This window comes from Clytia hemisphaerica, unplaced genomic scaffold (assembly GCF_902728285.1).
Source record: "Clytia hemisphaerica strain Z4C2 unplaced genomic scaffold, Clytia hemisphaerica genome assembly, whole genome shotgun sequence".
NCBI lineage: Eukaryota > Metazoa > Cnidaria > Hydrozoa > Leptothecata > Clytiidae > Clytia > Clytia hemisphaerica.
In genome coordinates this window covers 757,328-774,875 of record NW_027103585.1, presented here as the reverse complement: position 1 = coordinate 774,875, position 17,548 = coordinate 757,328, and the positions used below count along the sequence as shown (strand labels likewise).

At 36.3% G+C, this 17,548-nt stretch overlaps 2 protein-coding genes across 2 annotated transcripts; both read right to left on the bottom strand.

The window, feature by feature from the left end:
• Positions 1-5,508: 5,508 nt before the first annotated feature.
• On the bottom strand, positions 5,509-8,532 carry LOC136801385 (uncharacterized). The gene is made up of 8 exons (XM_067058024.1): positions 8,477-8,532; positions 8,022-8,124; positions 7,507-7,761; positions 7,093-7,315; positions 6,727-6,862; positions 6,159-6,191; positions 5,961-6,048; positions 5,509-5,722 (listed from the first exon to the last, which is right to left on the bottom strand). Exons 1-8 carry the CDS (start codon positions 8,530-8,532, stop codon positions 5,600-5,602), a joined length of 1,017 nt encoding a protein of 338 aa, XP_066914125.1. The 3' UTR covers positions 5,509-5,599.
• A 628-nt stretch (positions 8,533-9,160) lies between these two features.
• Positions 9,161-13,027, bottom strand: LOC136801384 (uncharacterized). Its single transcript, XM_067058023.1, has 7 exons — positions 12,939-13,027; positions 11,701-12,771; positions 10,948-11,426; positions 10,659-10,809; positions 10,275-10,471; positions 9,783-10,102; positions 9,161-9,644 (listed from the first exon to the last, which is right to left on the bottom strand). Exons 2-7 carry the CDS (start codon positions 12,719-12,721, stop codon positions 9,161-9,163), a joined length of 2,652 nt encoding a protein of 883 aa, XP_066914124.1. The 5' UTR covers positions 12,722-12,771; positions 12,939-13,027.
• Between the last annotated feature and the right edge of the window lie 4,521 nt (positions 13,028-17,548).

Sequence of the window (17,548 nt, the reverse complement as noted above, 5' to 3'; positions counted from 1 at the left end):
ATATATATTGTCTCTGTTGGAACTTGTCGACCAAAAGTTGCAGGAAAGTTGCTACAGACAACAAGCCATTGACTAGAATAAAGATGAATCATTTGCAAGAAACCATCCTCAGGTGCGTAAAAGCCACCTTCTTTCCCTATAGATTGAAGATCCGTTCTTCTTGGAAGTGTGAACAAGTCGAAAACAACATTCATCAACGCAGCAGAAAATTCATCACCTGAAAGGATGCAACACTTATCTTTTACATATAATGTGGCTTGGCCTCCATATCGATCTTCACGAAGTTCCCACACGTCATCGAGTTTCTTACGATGTTCAGTTACCGATACACGATTCCGCTTTGTTATCTGTTCATCAACTACAAAGTCAGTGAATCGTTTACGCTTATTCCTCTTCGGGTTTTTGCGTATTTCTAAGGCATTGCAATCTGGATCATTCACAATCATAGGTATTTCACCTGCTGAAGAGGATTGTGGATTTGGGCTCAGAGTTTGGGAGGTCTGAGATTGTGGACTCCAAGGTTTAGAGCTTGCAGGTTGGGAACTCAAAGATTGTGGACTCCAAGGTGGGGAACTTTGGGGCTGAAAACTCGAAGGTTGTGGACTCCAGGGCGGGGAACTTTGAGACTGTAGACTCGGAGAACGTGGACTTGCAGGGGCTTCCGGTTCTCCGCAATGAACCCTTCCAAACGAATCGAAATGAACGTGACCGAACTTGGCGGAAATTTTTCTTAGTTTCTCTTGGTCTCTTTGCTTGTTGGTATGACCAAGCATTGAGCGGAGCAAAAAAATGTGATTCACTGGGTGACACATATTCAAAAAATGATTTGACTCTTTGAATTTCCTGTGTAGCTGTTCCTCTACTTGACTGTTTATTAATCCATCAAGTTCAGGAATAAGGGTAATTCTTCTCAAGATTTCAATTTCCGAATTTGTGTTACGTTCGTGAAACCTGTCAAATAAACAAAAGCGTCTTTCGCTACCAGTCACAGGGTGACAACCTGGTTCGATGTTTGCATGACACGGTAGATGTTTTTCTTTCTTCATCCACGGAAAAGATCGTTTTAAGTCGCCACTAGTTGCAGCATCCACCATATCACGATCATCTGGATCTTCAACCATGCCATCAAATGGGTGAAATAAATTACCTTCATCGTCTCCTTTTCCATATCGTATAGTATCTTCTCTTCGAGCTCCATTAGCATGACGGGCTAATATATGAGCCATATCAATAACAATCACATTCGGCACGTGTTTGAAGGAAAGAATCCCGTCAATGTAATCCCTACAACTTTCAGCCCTGATGAGAAACTTTACATAATAAACAATACCATGTAAGCATGAAAAAGTAAGCCAACCTCCCGAGTGACCCCAAAGTTTCGTAAAAAGTTTTTTGAACTTTCCCCCGTCAACCTTAATGGTATCTTTTATACGACTCAATACATCCAGCTTTGTCCCGTCGGCATTGAATCCACAAGATCTTGCGATAGTTTTTACTCGTTTTGATTTTTCCTGGGTAAGCATTTCTAGGATTCTCTCCTCCGTTAGCTCTCTGAAATCTTCCTCCATGACGTCTCCGCGGGAAGATACTTTCTTAAATTCAGTATTTATAAGTTTATCTGAATTCCTTGACTTTCTACTCATGAAAGGAGCCCAGTTTTTCAAATTTGGCTTAACAAATGACATCGACTTCCCTGGGAATGATCTGCTGATAATTTCGATTTCGATATCTTCCCAAAATTTATCAGCGTCCATTTCACCGTCAAAGTCGTCATCAATGTCATCTGCCCCGATGTCTTCCATGGAGCATTTAAATGCTATTTTGCGGTTAACATCGGTTACTAATGCCCATGGATGATCTCCGCAGATGGAACATTTAAATTGCACTTCAGGTGTTGAAAGGGTTTCAAAAAGTAAATAAGCATTTGAAACTTTCTGCTGGTCTAAGGAGACGCCAGTAACTAAGCTCGTAGCAGAAATAAATGAGTTGATGGAATTGTTCTGTAAAACATGACCTCGAAGATGCATACAAAAATCAAAACCAAGCAGCAGAACGTTATTAAAGTTATGTATTCCATCCTTACTTTCCTGATATCGGTAATACACGTTACACAAAGAACAATATTTACTGTATGTCGTGAAACCCGTGTATATTCGGTTCAACGTAACTAATCTAGCTTTTCGAGAAACGACTTCTGCAACAGGCAAAGCTTCTCCACAATAAAAGCACACAGTTTCCGTTGGTTTGAGTTCTTTAGGAACCTCAGAAATATCTAAATACATGTTATTCTGTATATCAGATTCGGAATAAAGCTTTTGTTCTCGTATATATTTACACGTTCGCACAATATCAAACTGCGATTCAGTTTCATCATTGCCCTGTTTGTCGACTACACCTGACATTGTTATTATATCCCCAGAATTCCTATCTTTGCTTGGCGTCTCAGCATGACAATTTTCAAAAAGAATTTCCAATTCTGTGCGACATGATACAAGGTTTTGGATTTGAAGAAACAAAAGTGCAATTGCTTTGTGAACACAAACATACTTTCGTTTGTTACACCTGCAATCAAATTGTCCAGACGATCGATTATAACTAACTACAAATCTTTGAAGTTTCGCATTGTAATGCACTTTCTCAGAAAAAACCGACATGTGGATATAACTTTCAAATACCCAGGGAACAATGGCTTGTTTCGATTGTTCTCTCGCCGAATGAAGCAAATGAACACATTTGTCAATAGTTTCTTCTTTCAGAATTCTAATCGTGCTATCTTCACTTGCCGCCTCTCTAATAAGTTCTTCTGTGAGCTGAAATAATTTGGGATACTCAACTTTGTCATCTACATCACGCAAATGATCACAAAAGGTAGCCTTTCGGTTACTCAAACTGGAAACTCCAAAAATAATGTTGCAATCGGTTGACTCACATATAATTTTGGGATCCTCAACATGTATTAGCTTCTGGACATGGATCGGGAATGGCAAGCCTGTTGTACTTTTCATGACCATAAAGATAGCGTTCTCCCTGTCCACACAAATTGCTTTTGGGGGCAAATCATCGGCATGTTTAGTTGAAATGTGTCGTTTGATTGAACTTTTCAACATGGACAGCCCACAAATATTACAATTTGTAGATTCGGTAGGTAAACGGTTTATTTTAGATTTACCAACAGCCTTTGTTGAATCAACACTGCATCCTTTGGCTTCATTCGAATTCAAATCTTTACTCGTTTGCTTGGGCTTATTCTCAATATCAGCCAGTTGTTTATGATTGTGATAATGTTTTAAGAAGTTACCTCGCTGCTTGATAACTAAAGGACATACTGGACAATGGTAATGGTAATGATTGTTTTTTTTGTCAGATGTTTTACAATGACTTGATTTTTTGCATGGGATACTAAAAACTTCGAACAATTCAACTGCATGAAGAACTGAAAAGTGAGTCTGCTTCAAATGTCGATTTAAACGCCCGGGTGTTGGAAATGTCACATCATCACATAACATGCAGTGAAAATGGTCCTGTGCATTATTGGAGCATATTTTGTTATCTTCGTTACACACTGAACCAGCTATTTCAAATTTTTCAGCTACAGTGAGATTTTTAAATATTTCAATCGGCATATTGTATTCAAAGCTAGGGAGCTGCTTATCAGTAGCCCTTTTTGTATCAGAAATAACGGAAAAATCAACCTTACAGTTTTCCAATTCTGTATCTGACAACCGCTTTGAATCAGAATGAAGATCAGCTGATCGCGAATCAGAAATGATTTTCGAATCATTTGTGCACCTTTTCAAGTCGACCAATAAAACGTTCACATCTATGTTTCCAAATAACCAACGGAAAAGGCAACACCTCAGGAAGCAGTCATAAGACGAAACATCTCTCAAATAAGAATACTCAAAGTTGCTCCGAGCAACGCGAATCAACAAAAAAAAACTTTCTTTCTCATATGTACATATCACAGCCATCAAAGACACCAGTACTCCACATATGACTCCACATGATTGTAAAGGGTAATTTTCAGAACATCTACCCTTCTTACAAGAATGCGGGACGATGCTTGAGCTACTGTGACACTGGACAAAACTATCGATTCTATCAATTCCCAGCTTCAACAGTAAGAGATTCATTCTTTCACAAAATAGCTCGGGTAATTCCCAGCCTGTCGAACATGCATAAATGATGTTCTGGTTTTTTAAATCAACGATTGCAATAGAGTAATGACAAGAAGGAATTTCGTTATTGTCTTCACCTACACCCTGCCCTACAAATGTTTTGAATTCGTTTATCGAATCGTAATGGTAGCGACCTGTATTCAAGAACACAATGAGAAATTCCGGTGCGCCACTTTCAGCTTTACGCTGAAACCCAGAGAGAACATTGTCACTCCATTGCTCACCATAAAACTCCTCCGTAAACGATAAACAAAATGTTTTGCTTTGTTCATCAGAGTTTAGCTTTTCTATAACCAGGGAAATAATGTCATCGCTGACACGCTGGTTCGTAGAAAAGTCCATAGCCAAACGACGTAGGTTGCTATCCTCAAGAACTGATATATTTGATAACAAATCTATAACAGAGTTTTTGAAAGCTGGACTTAAGTTTCTCGGTGATCGAAATTCTTGTTTTACCTCTGCAAGAAGGTTCCATCGATGATCCTCCTCCACTGAATCGGCTCTTGTCTTCTCTCCTCCAGCTCGTCTTGGCTCAACAGTCAGGTCAAATGAAGATTTCTTTTTGCAAGTGACCATATGATCCAACCATTGGTTTTCATCCAAAAAACGTTTACTTCTGCAGTAAATACAAATCGATTTCTAAAAAAGATTGTATTGTAAAATTTTAGTTGCTTATCCTTAATCGTTAATAGATTTAACTTTCATAGTGTGAACCTAACTCTAAAAGCCGTAACCGCAAGTAATGAGGACGAGATCGATTTTCAAAAGCCAGAACTTTTATAACAACATTTCGATCATGTGCCATAAAGCCTGTTTTTTTATTACTTTAGTTTCAAATGTATGTGAAATTATGACCCAAAGATACCGGTCTATTGTAAATTATGATCTTACCATTTTCAGAAGCAGCCAACGAGCCCATTTCCCCGAAATATCTGTTTCCCTTTTCCAGGAGAGAACTTTTTTTGAAAAATGGGGAAACAGATCCGATTTTCTAGGAGAGACCTTTTCCTTAAAACTATCTGTTTCCCCGCTCCAGCTGATGACGTCATCAGAGAGAAACAGATCAATATTTCTAGGAGATGACATAATGAATTGGGAAACAGATATCTGTTTCCAAAAAAGATGATATTGCTTCGGAAACAGATTGGACTTTATGGGGGAAACAGATATCAATAACAAAAAGAAAGGGAAACAAATGAAAATTTCCAGGAGATGGGAACAGATATCCTATTTGGGAAAACAGATCAAAATTTTAATTCTGAAAATTGTGGAAACAGATCAAATTTTCTAGGAAAGATACTTTGAGATTAAAAATTTAGGTTTTGCGGAGAAACAGATCTTAGTTTCTAGGAATAAGATTTTTGAAATATTCGGCCAACAGATCAAATTTTCCAGGAAGCCTATGTCTGGGAAACAGATATTTAAAAAAAGGTCCTCGTTGGATGCTTTCGCATTTTTGAAGTGGGTTTTTCTTTTTTCGCTTTTTCTTGATTTTTAAACCTTTTAACGCTCGATGAAAGTTCTGTCTTTATTGGTCTTTTCTTCTAAGAAGGAAAACAATGATTAACAAATGTGTAATTATTGATATACCCTAACTAAAACACATAAAAATCCCGCTGAAACCTGGCTTGCTAAAATAGAAATGGATAGTGTAACGAATCGTTCTTATAAAGCCAATATTTAGTTACCTTAAAAGGCGTATTCTTACAGACATAATGGAATCACAAGACTTGCTTTGTGCTACCCAGTATCAAAAAAGTGTTACTTATTAGAGCTTCTTACGTTTCGAACATAATGCTTTAGGGTTTCAGTCTTCACAAAAGTCTGATGATGAGGAGTAACGTTCTGAATGAATGTGTACTTGTCCAATCTGTAATTGAAATATTCAAATCATTAAAAGAGATATCAGATTTATTAAAGCATATAAATAACACTATAAACGTTCGATAAACAAGTGTATAGTAATTATGTTATACGTACGGTTTGATATTTTTTCTTTTTGACGTTGGTTTCCTAATAAGTGTAAAGGACAAAATGCACAAGATTAGACCACTGTATTAATGCGTCTTAGTAGCTGAATACATTAAGCAGCTCGTATATAAGATAAAAGTCTGCTGGGGTTTGGAATCGCCAGGTCTTTCTGATATCTTAATATTTTCGGACCGTCAGTAGAAATGCAATCTTTACTTTAACGAAAAGCAAAATATTATTCAACATTCAGTGAGCCATTGACCTATGAAGTATATATACCCAAAGGGCTAGAATCGAAACTCCTTGGTAGGATTTGAAGCCTACTAAATCCCACCAAAGTTGCGCGGTCTAGCGCGGTCCGCCTGGTTTTTACACATATGACAGATTGAAACTAAAATCTACACCTAAAAAACAAAGGAATCGCTATCTCAATCCTACGTCAAAGATACGGCGCATATTTTAAGGCTTCACTTTTTCTTGCCTGAGAGAGGGTAAAGATTCGATTCTAGTCCTTCTGGGACTACTTCATTACCATTGACAACGCTAGCCTTGATCTCAACTTTTATATTGAGTATACCTTTTGAACCATTTATAAGCATTACCACGTTGCTCGTTATTTGTGGGAAGATGATTTTGATTTACAAAGCAATTACGCTGAAATGCTCCTGGCGTTTTGAATATTCTTTTGCTTTCTCTTTTTGTGAGAATGCGATCTATAAAGAAACAAAAAAAACACATGTCAATAAAAAGTTGCTTACTGTAGTGCTTCCTTCAAATGTCCTCAATTTTAAAAGCGTACTTTAATATCGATTGTTCGTTACCAACAAGTTTTCTAAATACTTTGAACAAAATCTAAAATCAATTACATTGTTTAAAAAAATTGCGTTTCAAGCGTTTCAAGAGTTGAACCTATACGTACTAACCACTTGGTTGGACGACTTACTTGACTTGACTGAGTCTACAACAATGGCGTCGAAAAATGCAGGGAGCCCACAACTGTCAAGACTGAGATGGACTTTGTCTTTCAGTTTCCATGTATTGGGATTGCTGTAATCCAAATCCACCTCCAGAAATCCTACACTTTCGTTGCAAGCTACTTCCTTCCATAATTTGTTAATCCAAGTGACATCAGCGTCCAGTCGTTTGGGTACAGAAACAACGGTTATCTAAAGATATCAGCATAAACTTACTTTTAATTATGGAAACTCCAAACTATATGGTTAATTGGCTCTTTTCAGTACTCTCTAAGGTTTCAGGCTCCCTATATTGCACTGTAAGGGTCAGAGAGACGAAGTGATGTCTTAGATAAATCGAGACTAGTTCCAAAAAACTTAGGATAATACTTCCAGAATCTTACCGGAGTACGTGGAAATTTTTGTTTGGCAGCATAAATTAGATTCTGAAATTGTCGAAGCGTAACGTAATCACTGGACGATGAATTATTGGTTCCGGCAACAAAATAAACACAAGAAGGCTGAACGATGGAAGCTTCCAGTTCAATTTGAATATGTCCTGCTGTCCCACCAGGTGTACAATTGACATAAAAATTGGGAGGAGCTTTCAAGAGCTTTTGTACGACTGGTCGTAGCAGGGAATCAGAAAACACTGCAATCTGAAAAAGTACAATTTTCAAACATTTCTAACAATTTTTCAAAAATTTATAGATGATCATGCATGCAATCAAATCTCGTTTCATTAATAGTACGCCTAAATTATCATATAAAATGAATTGTTTTGAAAAAGATTTGTTGAATTACAAGGATTATACCAAATGAAAGTGATACCGAAAATAATGATAAAAGTATAAAGTACATACTTATAAAGCCTATAAACTACTAAGAGAGTAAACAATTGAATAGAAAAGATACTTACCGGATTCTGGCTGCAATAAGAAGCAGGATAGAGCGACTTGTTTTGTTTCGTCGAAATTCCGCGTCTCCAGAAATCAGGAGTATAGGTCTTACCAGTTCCAAAACTAAAAATAATTTTAAAATTATTCTACACCTATTTATTGCTTTTTATAACTATCTTTCACTCCAAACAATGATTATAAAAAACAAAAATCTAGGTATTTTCACTTTGGCTACTTTAGCTTTCCCTTGCTTCTTTAGCTATCATTACAAGCTTTTTTTTTTATAAGAATAGTGTACTTTGGTTGAGGGTGAGCATTATTCTTATTTTTCTATTGTTCTAAACAATAGGCCTATTGTTTTAAACCCGAAATCTCACCCTGATATTCTTATAGAAGTTATTCTTATAAAAGAAAAAGCGTGTACTCCAAAAAAACGAAAACCCATAATTCACTTTTGCTAATAGCTTTCTTTTACTCCAAACAATGCTTATAAAAACGAAAACCCATATTCACTTTTCCTAATTTAGCCATCTTTTACTTCAAAAAATGCTTATAAAAAACGAAAACCCATATTCACTTTTGCTAATAGCTTTCTTTTACTCCAAACAATGCTTATAAAAAACGAAAACCCATATTCACTTTTGCTAATAGCATTCTTTTACTCCAAAGAATGCTTATAAAAAACAAAAACCTATATTCACTTTTCCTAATTTAGCCATCTTTTACTTCAAACAATGCTTATAAAAAACGAAAACCCATATTCACTTTTCCTAATTTAGCCATCTTTTACTTCAAACAATGCTTATAAAAAACGAAAACCTATATTCACTTTTCCTAATTTAGCCATCTTTTACTTCAAACAATGCTTATAAAAAACAAAAACCTATATTCACTTTTCCTAATTTAGCCATCTTTTACTCCAAACAATGCTTATAAAAAACGAAAACCTATATTCACTTTTCCTAATTTAGCTATCTTTTACTCCAAAGAATGCTTATAAAAAACAAAAACCTATATTCACTTTTCCTAATTTAGCCATCTTTTACTTCAAACAATGCTTATAAAAAACAAAAACCTATATTCACTTTTCCTAATTTAGCCATCTTTTACTTCAAACAATGCTTATAAAAAACGAAAACCTATATTCACTTTTCCTAATTTAGCCATCTTTTACTTCGTAGAACAATTTCTGCGACGTTTCAATACGATCACGAATGAAACTTTTCATCGCAGTCTCACCCTTTCCAACAGCCTTGATCAAATTATTTTCAACCAAAGGAGATGCTTTGTGCCCAGAAGATACATTGATGAGGGCGTCCCGCTTTTGAAAAGGGGAACCCCAGCAATTCAAAACCTCGTAGGCTTTTTCAACGGTACAGTTATTGAACGTGTGGCGAGATTTTCCTAAATCTTTAGGGATTGTTGGTTTCTTCGTTTTACCAAAAGAATTTTCAATGTCGTTGATACATTTCGAAGCAATGTGGCTAGTCAATACCCAACGTTGAATCGTTCCAGGAGAAGTGCTATATCCTTTGATACCACCATGACACTTCTGATCCCTGTTGATTGTTTGTTCAATCGCTTGATCAGATGGAACCTTGTTAAACTTTCCACAAGTTCTTTGGACAGCAAAATTCCCGTTTCTAAAAAAGAGCGTAACTTAAGTTTAAGATTTCCGAGAAAGATTTTTTGAACAGCAATTAAGGGATGAATCAAAAAGTATGTGATGACAAGACAAATATGAAGACCGAAAAAGTGAAATAATGATTAATTGGCCTTACTTGAATTCTTCGTAGATATTTGGATGCGAAGTAGGAAGTTGAATCATGTCTGACCAGTAATACGTAAAGAAGCGTGAATAATTAGGGCGATCGTACGCGAAAAACCACGGAATCATCTTTTTCGTCGTCTCTAAATGTAAGTTCCAATCGCCAAGCTTGATGGACCGTTGAAAGTTGAAGAGAATGTCCATCATCTCAATGAATGAATACCAAAACGTTGATGCTGGACCGCGTTCGTTTTTCAAAACCTTTTCGTGTAGCTCGATAAGTTCAATGAACTCAGTATCGTCAAATACGGCGGAAAGCGCTTCCAGAGTTGGCTTAAATTGAACAATAATTCAAAAAACTTACAACTACTCTTAACACCCCTGTCTCTTTGTCTCCTAAACTGCAGAGCAACCGGAATGGTAAAGACTTCAAATTATGCTTTTATGCTTATTCCGAAGATGAAAATCATTGCTAAAAATACGTCTGATTAAATTCAAAAAGTACCTTTTCTTTACACGACTCAAAGTCTGATGAAGAAATCACTCGTTCAAGGATGTTTTCGCTGGCCTTGCCTCTTTCACGGATCCATTCTTTGAAATTTTCCACCTTGAAGCGTGACAAAGCGTCGTACACGTTCTCTAACACCCTTGTTGCATAGTTATATTGCTTGCCGTTGAGAACACCTTCCAACGATCCGCTCCCTGATTGAATAGGAAAAATATACATAAATCGAAAAACAGATAGAAGTTACTTACAAATTTTAGATGCTAAAATAACTCTTGATTACAGATAAGGTCCATTTAGAATTAAGCTGTTCGCTCGAGTTATGGATACATGACATGTAACGATCTTATTAGTATTATTCAAAACTTTATTTTATTCTCTCACCAATCAAGTCTCCTTCGATAATCCAATCTCTCAAACCAGCGTCTGCAAACCTCTTCCCAATAACAGCAATAAAAATGCATTGTGCATGGAAGGCACCCATTCGAAGAACGATGAAGTCTTTTAGCTCCTTGTAGACTGGATTCATCAAAATCTAAAAAATAAGGACAAATCGATTTGATTGACTTGGACCCAGTAGATTCTTGATGAGATAAAATTACATACCAAAAAAAACTTGAACATGGGATATGACTCGATTAAATAATGAGGAATCTGCCAATGGCGAACCCACCTCACAAGCCTTGGCATAAATAGCCTGATCCAAGACAACATCAGTTTCTGCTAACCCGAGTTTTTCAGCTTTTATTTTCGATTGGGTTAACAGCTCCAAGACAGCATCCATCTTGGTTGGTGATTTATTTATTGCTGGTAAGTAGCAAATATTGTGAACTTGGTCGTTAGGCTCTGGTGTTATGAGGTAGTTAAATCCTTTCCATCCTGGCACAAGATTGGAATGAGCCCGTAAGAATACCCAAAAGAAATTCAGCAGCTCGCAAGCACGAAACAAGTCACTTTCATTCTCTTTAGGTAGTTTCTTGTTCTCTGGCCCATCTCTCTTCTTTGTTGAATTGTATTTTAGGAGCGGGTTTTCCACAGCTTCGAAAGAACGTTTTCGGTTTGTATTTAGGCGTTGACTTATCCTTCTCGTTTGATTGTTCGATTCATGTTTTAGTTGGATAACGATACCGTTGGTAACGTGCATTGATACACCTAAATTAAGAAATTCTTAAATTAAGAAATGTTTAACTATGATTAACAGGCCCAATTTGGCGAGCTTCTCCCTAAGCTGAAAAAGGAAAGAAATTATCACACACACTTAAAGAATCAAACTGAAAATTTAAGCTTCAATGCTGGTCAACTTGTTCTTTTATGAAGTCCTTTAGCTTGACTCGAAGTTAACGCATGACTGTGTAAATTGATTGGCAAACCATTTCAGTAAAGTATAGAAACACTAAAATGAAAAAGCGACCTATAATAAACAAACCTTTGATCGATTTCGGATTGATATCATTGTTGTCCCAGACGAACGTAACAAATATAGATGGTAGAATTAGTGATGGACAAAAACTTCGGATTGATTCGTTGTACATTGCATCCATTGCGAGAATAGTTTCAAGGTAGTTAACATCGTCATAAGAAATGCAATGGCCGAACTTATTCATCCAACCGACCAGTGTTTTCGAGCCCGTTTTCCTTTTGATACAAAATCCCAGTTTTGTTTGTTTCGAGCACCGAAAACGACCAGCTCTACTGTTATAAATCACGTCCTCGCAAAGTGATGAAATAATGGCTTTCTTACGTTCGCTTAGTCTTGAGATAGGAGTTGCCGTGAGCACAGTCGTCATTAATAGTTCTAACTCGGCAGGGATATGTGTTTTGGATGTAATGAGTTCGTTTTCATTCGGTGGCCAACTTGTGTATGTATCAGGGAGATTTTTAATGTTTTTCTTGATTAATTTTCCCACGTTTTTAATTTGTGTTTGTAAGGAAGGTGCTTTTTGCTCCTTAGCCTGTTCAATCTTTTTAAACAGGATCTCAATGATTTCACCCTTTTCAATTTCTTCATTGAAGAGGAAAGCCTCTCCATACTTAGGTGACCACATCGAAACTTTACCACAGAAATGTGCAATGACTTTGTCCGTCAAAGTTCGTTTGTGCAACTTTTTGCCCTTACGAGGGAGAGCATTTTCGTAAACTTCTACCAATCGGTCAAGGGTAACTAACTCTCTCTCATCTAAGACTGTTGATTGAACGTAGTTGATAACAGCGAGTAAAGATTCCTCGTTTTCAGGACTTTTTGGAGCTTCAACTATTGGCCGTGTGAAAGATTGATAGCAAGTTCTATGGTAATGAATTTCCTGTGGGACAATCGAATTCCAATTCAAACCACTCATATATGCGCGAAGATTGGGATTAGAATCACATGCTAAAGCATATCTCTGAAGTGTCTCGGCAGCTTGTCGCGTGGTACATTTCGTAACTGGCTCATAGCCTCCACCTTTCATACATTTCTTTTTGTAGCAGATACAACATTCCACGTCAGCCAATACCCGTCCTAAAAATTTGAATGCAAATAATCTGGTTCGAAAATGTTGACTAGAAGAAAATAAGGGTAGCATCAAAACGATTTTTCCCTTTCGCATTATAAAAAAAGTACTTAATAGGAGTAAACTCCGTGCCGTTACTCGGAAAGGTAAGCTTGAAAATGATTTAAGTGCTTACCACAACGATCTCGCTTCCGGTTTGATCTGCGTAACGGATTCGAATCATCATCATCATCATCGTCATTCGAAGTGGTTTCCTCCTCTGCGTACCTCTTTTGAATGCGTTTGAGAGTGGTTGAATGGGTATAAATGCCGTAGCATTCGTTATGGAATTGCAATTCATTAGAAATCTCAAGATTCAGATCACGAACCAGATGGATGACTTTGTCGTCTTTGCGTATTTCACTGATAAAAATGAGCAAGAAGCGAGTAGAAGGAAAAGATAACTCCGTAGATTTAGTATTTCGGACATAATAAGATCATAAAATTATTGATAAGATAAGTAAGCTATGGCTCCATAAATAAACCCGTAAATAAAGCACATCCACTCCTTCTTATGTGCGCCTATAAATCAAACTGTAAACTCGAGCGTCATGTGCTGCTCGAAAATCTTTGACTAATGTTTCTTTCTTGCGCGGATACGGGCTAGAGCTTGCTCTGTTTTAAATCCGTAGCATTTTTTTACCACGGACCCAGGCTAGTGGAGGGTTTGTTGCACTCTCACCCAAAAAAGTACGTAAGAAGTTTAAAAAGTAGAAAAATAAAACTACTATAATGTCAAAAATCAAACAACCAGCTTTTAATGAATTAAGGAAGAGGTTCACTCACCTTGCATTTTTTACTTTATCCAAAGCATTTTGCGAGAACTTTCTCAACTTCAAATTTTGGGCACTTGCTCCAGAGTTAGCGTGGTGTAAGATACATCTCGATACAAGCTCCTGTGTTTTCTTACTTCTTCTCTTAGGAGTCAAAACCAATCTTTTATTTTTCTTCTTGGTCGAAGGAGGGGATGAAGGCAGTTCCATTACAGAAAAAAAAACAAAAACAAAAACACCATCTTCTTTTTCTCTCCGAAATTTATTTTTCTAAGACGCACATTTTTACTTTTTCCCGCGTTAAAATAATTAGAAATGTAAATAGAAACAATTCAGGGGGTTCATGTTGCTTTTCTTTTTAACTACTTTTCCTAATTTAACACTAGTTTGATAACAATAAGCTAAATGAGTTATTTCAAAGTAAATAAGAAAAAGAGTTGATAAAGTAGATTGAGTTTAATAATTTGTTTATCAACATTTTAATGGGATTTATAAAAACTTACAAACCCCCGTCATTGTTGTATGTTTTGAAATCGAACGATTGAGAAAAAGAGAGAAACAGTAGAAGAGAAGTGTAAAAGATGGCGGATTTTGAGTGAGAGATGAATCGTATTTTTTATGATTTGTTTTGTGAATATCATTGACCTTAAATGATTTCAAGAACGCCGAGTAAGTGCATTTGTATCAAAAATGTATTTGTAACATGAATATCTACTTTATGAATTGTCCCTTAATTTTTCACTGTTTCACTTTTTTTGATGCAATTAGCTGCCTGTCTATGAGCTTTATGGAAGGATGTATACTATTTTTTTCCCCGCTAAATCTTCGCGACGATTTTTAGTCACGTGACTGAAGAGCCTTTACATAATGTGCAGCACGAATAAAGAAAACATTAACATCGAAAATGGAAGAAGAAACGGAAAAAGGCCGTTTTAACAAATATTCCCCTAGGGAAATATTTAACTAAAGGGTTTAGTTTACATGGAATGACTCGCAGATTTTTATACCTTTAAAAAAAGAAAAATGGCCAAAATTAGAAGAAAGTCGCAACAATTAATTCTAATCTAAAATGTTGTTTGTTTATCATCCGACAGTGACCTTGGTTGAGTCTAATGTCTTTACATTACGCACATTGGAAATGCACCGTTTGTGAACAAGCTGTAACTTCAAATGATAGTGTGAATGTTTCTTGAGTCCCAACTTGAATGTGAAGTCGCTTTAAAGACTACTCTAGGGTACTACTAATAGCCGTCCCCCTGCTAATTATTTTTTTCGCAAAATTTCCACCCAGGACATTCTTATTCCAACCCCCAAACCCCCCACTTATTAATTTTTAAGAAAATGTTTTTGAAAATTCCCTCTTTTGTCCTAATTGTCTTCCTTGTCTTCAAAAAATTTCTGACAATATAATCATCAATGACCTTCCACCTACAGACAATAATGAAATAGAGAAACACATCCGTCTCCTCAAAAACAACAAAGCTAGCAATGATGTTGAAGCCGAGCTACTAAAAAAATTTCTCATCCGATAATGATGCAAGTAATTCAAAGAATCACCAACAATTTGTGGGAATAATTAGATATACCGAATGCTTGGGGTAACTCCCACCTGAGAACATTGCGTCATTACGTCAATTACGAATGACGCGATTACGAATTTCGTTACGTCAATGTTCAAAAGACAGACGATAATTCTTAATCATCCAGTCAACTCTACATACCCACAATCAATTGTCGAATTAAACGAATGCCAACTATCCAACGTATCCGAATTCAAATACTTTGGAGCCTATCTCGATTGTAAGACCAACCAAACACTGGTGAAAAGGAGATAACCCACCGTATCCAACTTGCCAACGCTAAATTTCAGCAATTATCAAATTTGATTCAAAATATTTTCGAGTTAATCTGAAAACTCGCATATTATTCTTGAACAGTTTTGTGCAAAGTAGGCACATAGTATCTGATAGTATACGCATGTCAGAATGGGAATCTGACTCGACAACAACTTGATCGCGTGAATGCTGCGTATCGAAATCTTTTTCGTCGAATGATTCGAGGTGGATTCAAATTCGTGAATCTAGATGCCAACGACGATATGCAATAAGTAACGCTCAACTTCATGGTATATGTGGCACATCAGATTGTCAGCTTTTTTATTAGATCATAGCAACAAAAATACGTCAGCCATACAATTCGAATGCCAGTAACACGAACTGTTAAATTACTAACATTCAATGAGGACCACTATACTAAAAGAGGTCGGTCAACAAAATCGTTAATGACCAAGTCATAGAATTTGAAAATGTTACTCTGAACTAATATTCCACTCTTGCCTTAAGCAAGAAAACTTAATTTCTAAAATTTTGATAGCTCGACATAGTCATGGCTCTCAGAAGTGATTAGGCCTCGCAGACGAGAGTCATGGCTCTATGTCCAACCATGCCCAGCAATGGGTGGTTGTAGAGTTGTTATCATTATCATTATTATTTTACAAGAGAATTCGGTCCGTCTATGAAACGGGTAAGAAAAAATGAATTCTTTGGTGTCTTATTACACGGCGACACCGACAACTCGTGTAACGTATGGCATATCCGAAATGAACATAATTTTGGCGCAGAAAATTTGGGGACCTTAGACATGGTCATTTATACGTCAAAAGAAGCGTATTAGGGTGTAGATTTCAGAACTGCTTGTTAATAGAATTAATTTTTTGACTTTTTTGAAAAATTAGGGAAAAAGTAATTTATGACGACATAATTTGAATATCTCAAAAACTAGCGATCAAAATAGGATTAAATCAAAATACCTAATCATTTTCTCAGCCATAATAAACTTTTCTGACGTCCTCAAAAGTTAGCAAAATTTCATAATCTTTTGATAAATACTTTTCGAGATGTTCAAATTTTGAATTTTATGACGTCATCAATGACGTCATAAAGCAAGTTTTCCCTAATTTCTCAAAAAAGACAACAATTTAATTCTATTAATAGGCAGTTCTGAAATCTACACCCTAATACGCTTCTTTTGACGATTAAATAACCATGTCTAAGGTCCCCAAATTTCTGCACCAAACTTACGTCCTTTTTGGACATGCCATAAGTTACTCGATCCAATATCGAATCATTACCAAGAAGAGTTTTTCTATTCCACATTACACCTTTACGAACTTTCAGCAAATCCAATATCGAATCATTACCAAGAAGAGTTTTTCTATTCCACATAACATCATTACGAACTTTTAGCAAATCCAATATCGAATCATTACCAAGAAGAGTTTTTCTTGTCCACATAACACCATTACGAACTTTAAGCAATAATTGACCATTCATGAAACATAAAATATATTCTACTTTTTGACAGTCTGGCGAGAGGCATGTCATAATAGCAAAGCATAATAACTTCTTTCCCATAAAATGGTCACAGATGAGAATGGTATTACTGTTTCTGGTGCATGATGAACTTTCCAACGATTTTGTAGATCGTTGTGATGTAGTGTTTATGAAAAACAAATTAATTGTTCTTTGAACAAATATTGAATTCAAACAATAATAAATTGTCGAGTTCACCATTGTAAGTTTTTGAAAACTCTTGTTCATCTCCGAGAAGAGTAAGAAATCTTTCAATGTGTTCATAGTGAAGATAACGGTTGATGTAAAATCTTCTTTTGGACCAAATTTGGCTCAAACCAGTCCTCAAAAGGAAAAAAAACAAAATGCGGTCTCGTTCCCTCGAATTTGGTAAAGTGCCTGTCTGTTATACAGAATAGCACTCTAAGGATCAAATTTGGGTCAAATCAGTCCTCAAAAGGGGAAAAAACAAAATGCGGTTTCGTTCCCTCGAATTCCGTAAATTGGCTGTCTGTTATACAGAAGTCTAAGGCAATCTGACGGGATTCTCGTAATAGTAAAACCCTAACTCATATAACATGACTATTGACAAACTAAAACAACGCTTTTCATAAGCATTTCGA

Bases quoted from the DNA above. Each gene is read 5' to 3' on its own strand.
- LOC136801385 (XM_067058024.1), bottom strand. From the start codon at position 8,532: ATGGCTAAATTAGGAAAAGTGAATATGGGTTTTCGTTTTTATAAGCAT. The intron at 8,125-8,476 runs GTAAAAGAAAGC...AATTATTTTTAG, and splicing joins TTTTATAAGCATTGTTTGGA to TTTTGGAACTGGTAAGACCT. The intron at 7,316-7,506 runs GTAAGATTCTGG...TGATATCTTTAG, and splicing joins AAAAATTTCCACGTACTCCG to ATAACCGTTGTTTCTGTACC.
- LOC136801384 (XM_067058023.1), bottom strand. From the start codon at position 12,721: ATGAAAGGTGGAGGCTATGAGCCAGTTACGAAATGTACCACGCGACAA. The intron at 11,427-11,700 runs GTTTGTTTATTA...TTCTTAATTTAG, and splicing joins CAATCCGAAATCGATCAAAG to GTGTATCAATGCACGTTACC. The intron at 10,103-10,274 runs GTACTTTTTGAA...GTTCAATTTAAG, and splicing joins TTGAGTCGTGTAAAGAAAAG to CCAACTCTGGAAGCGCTTTC.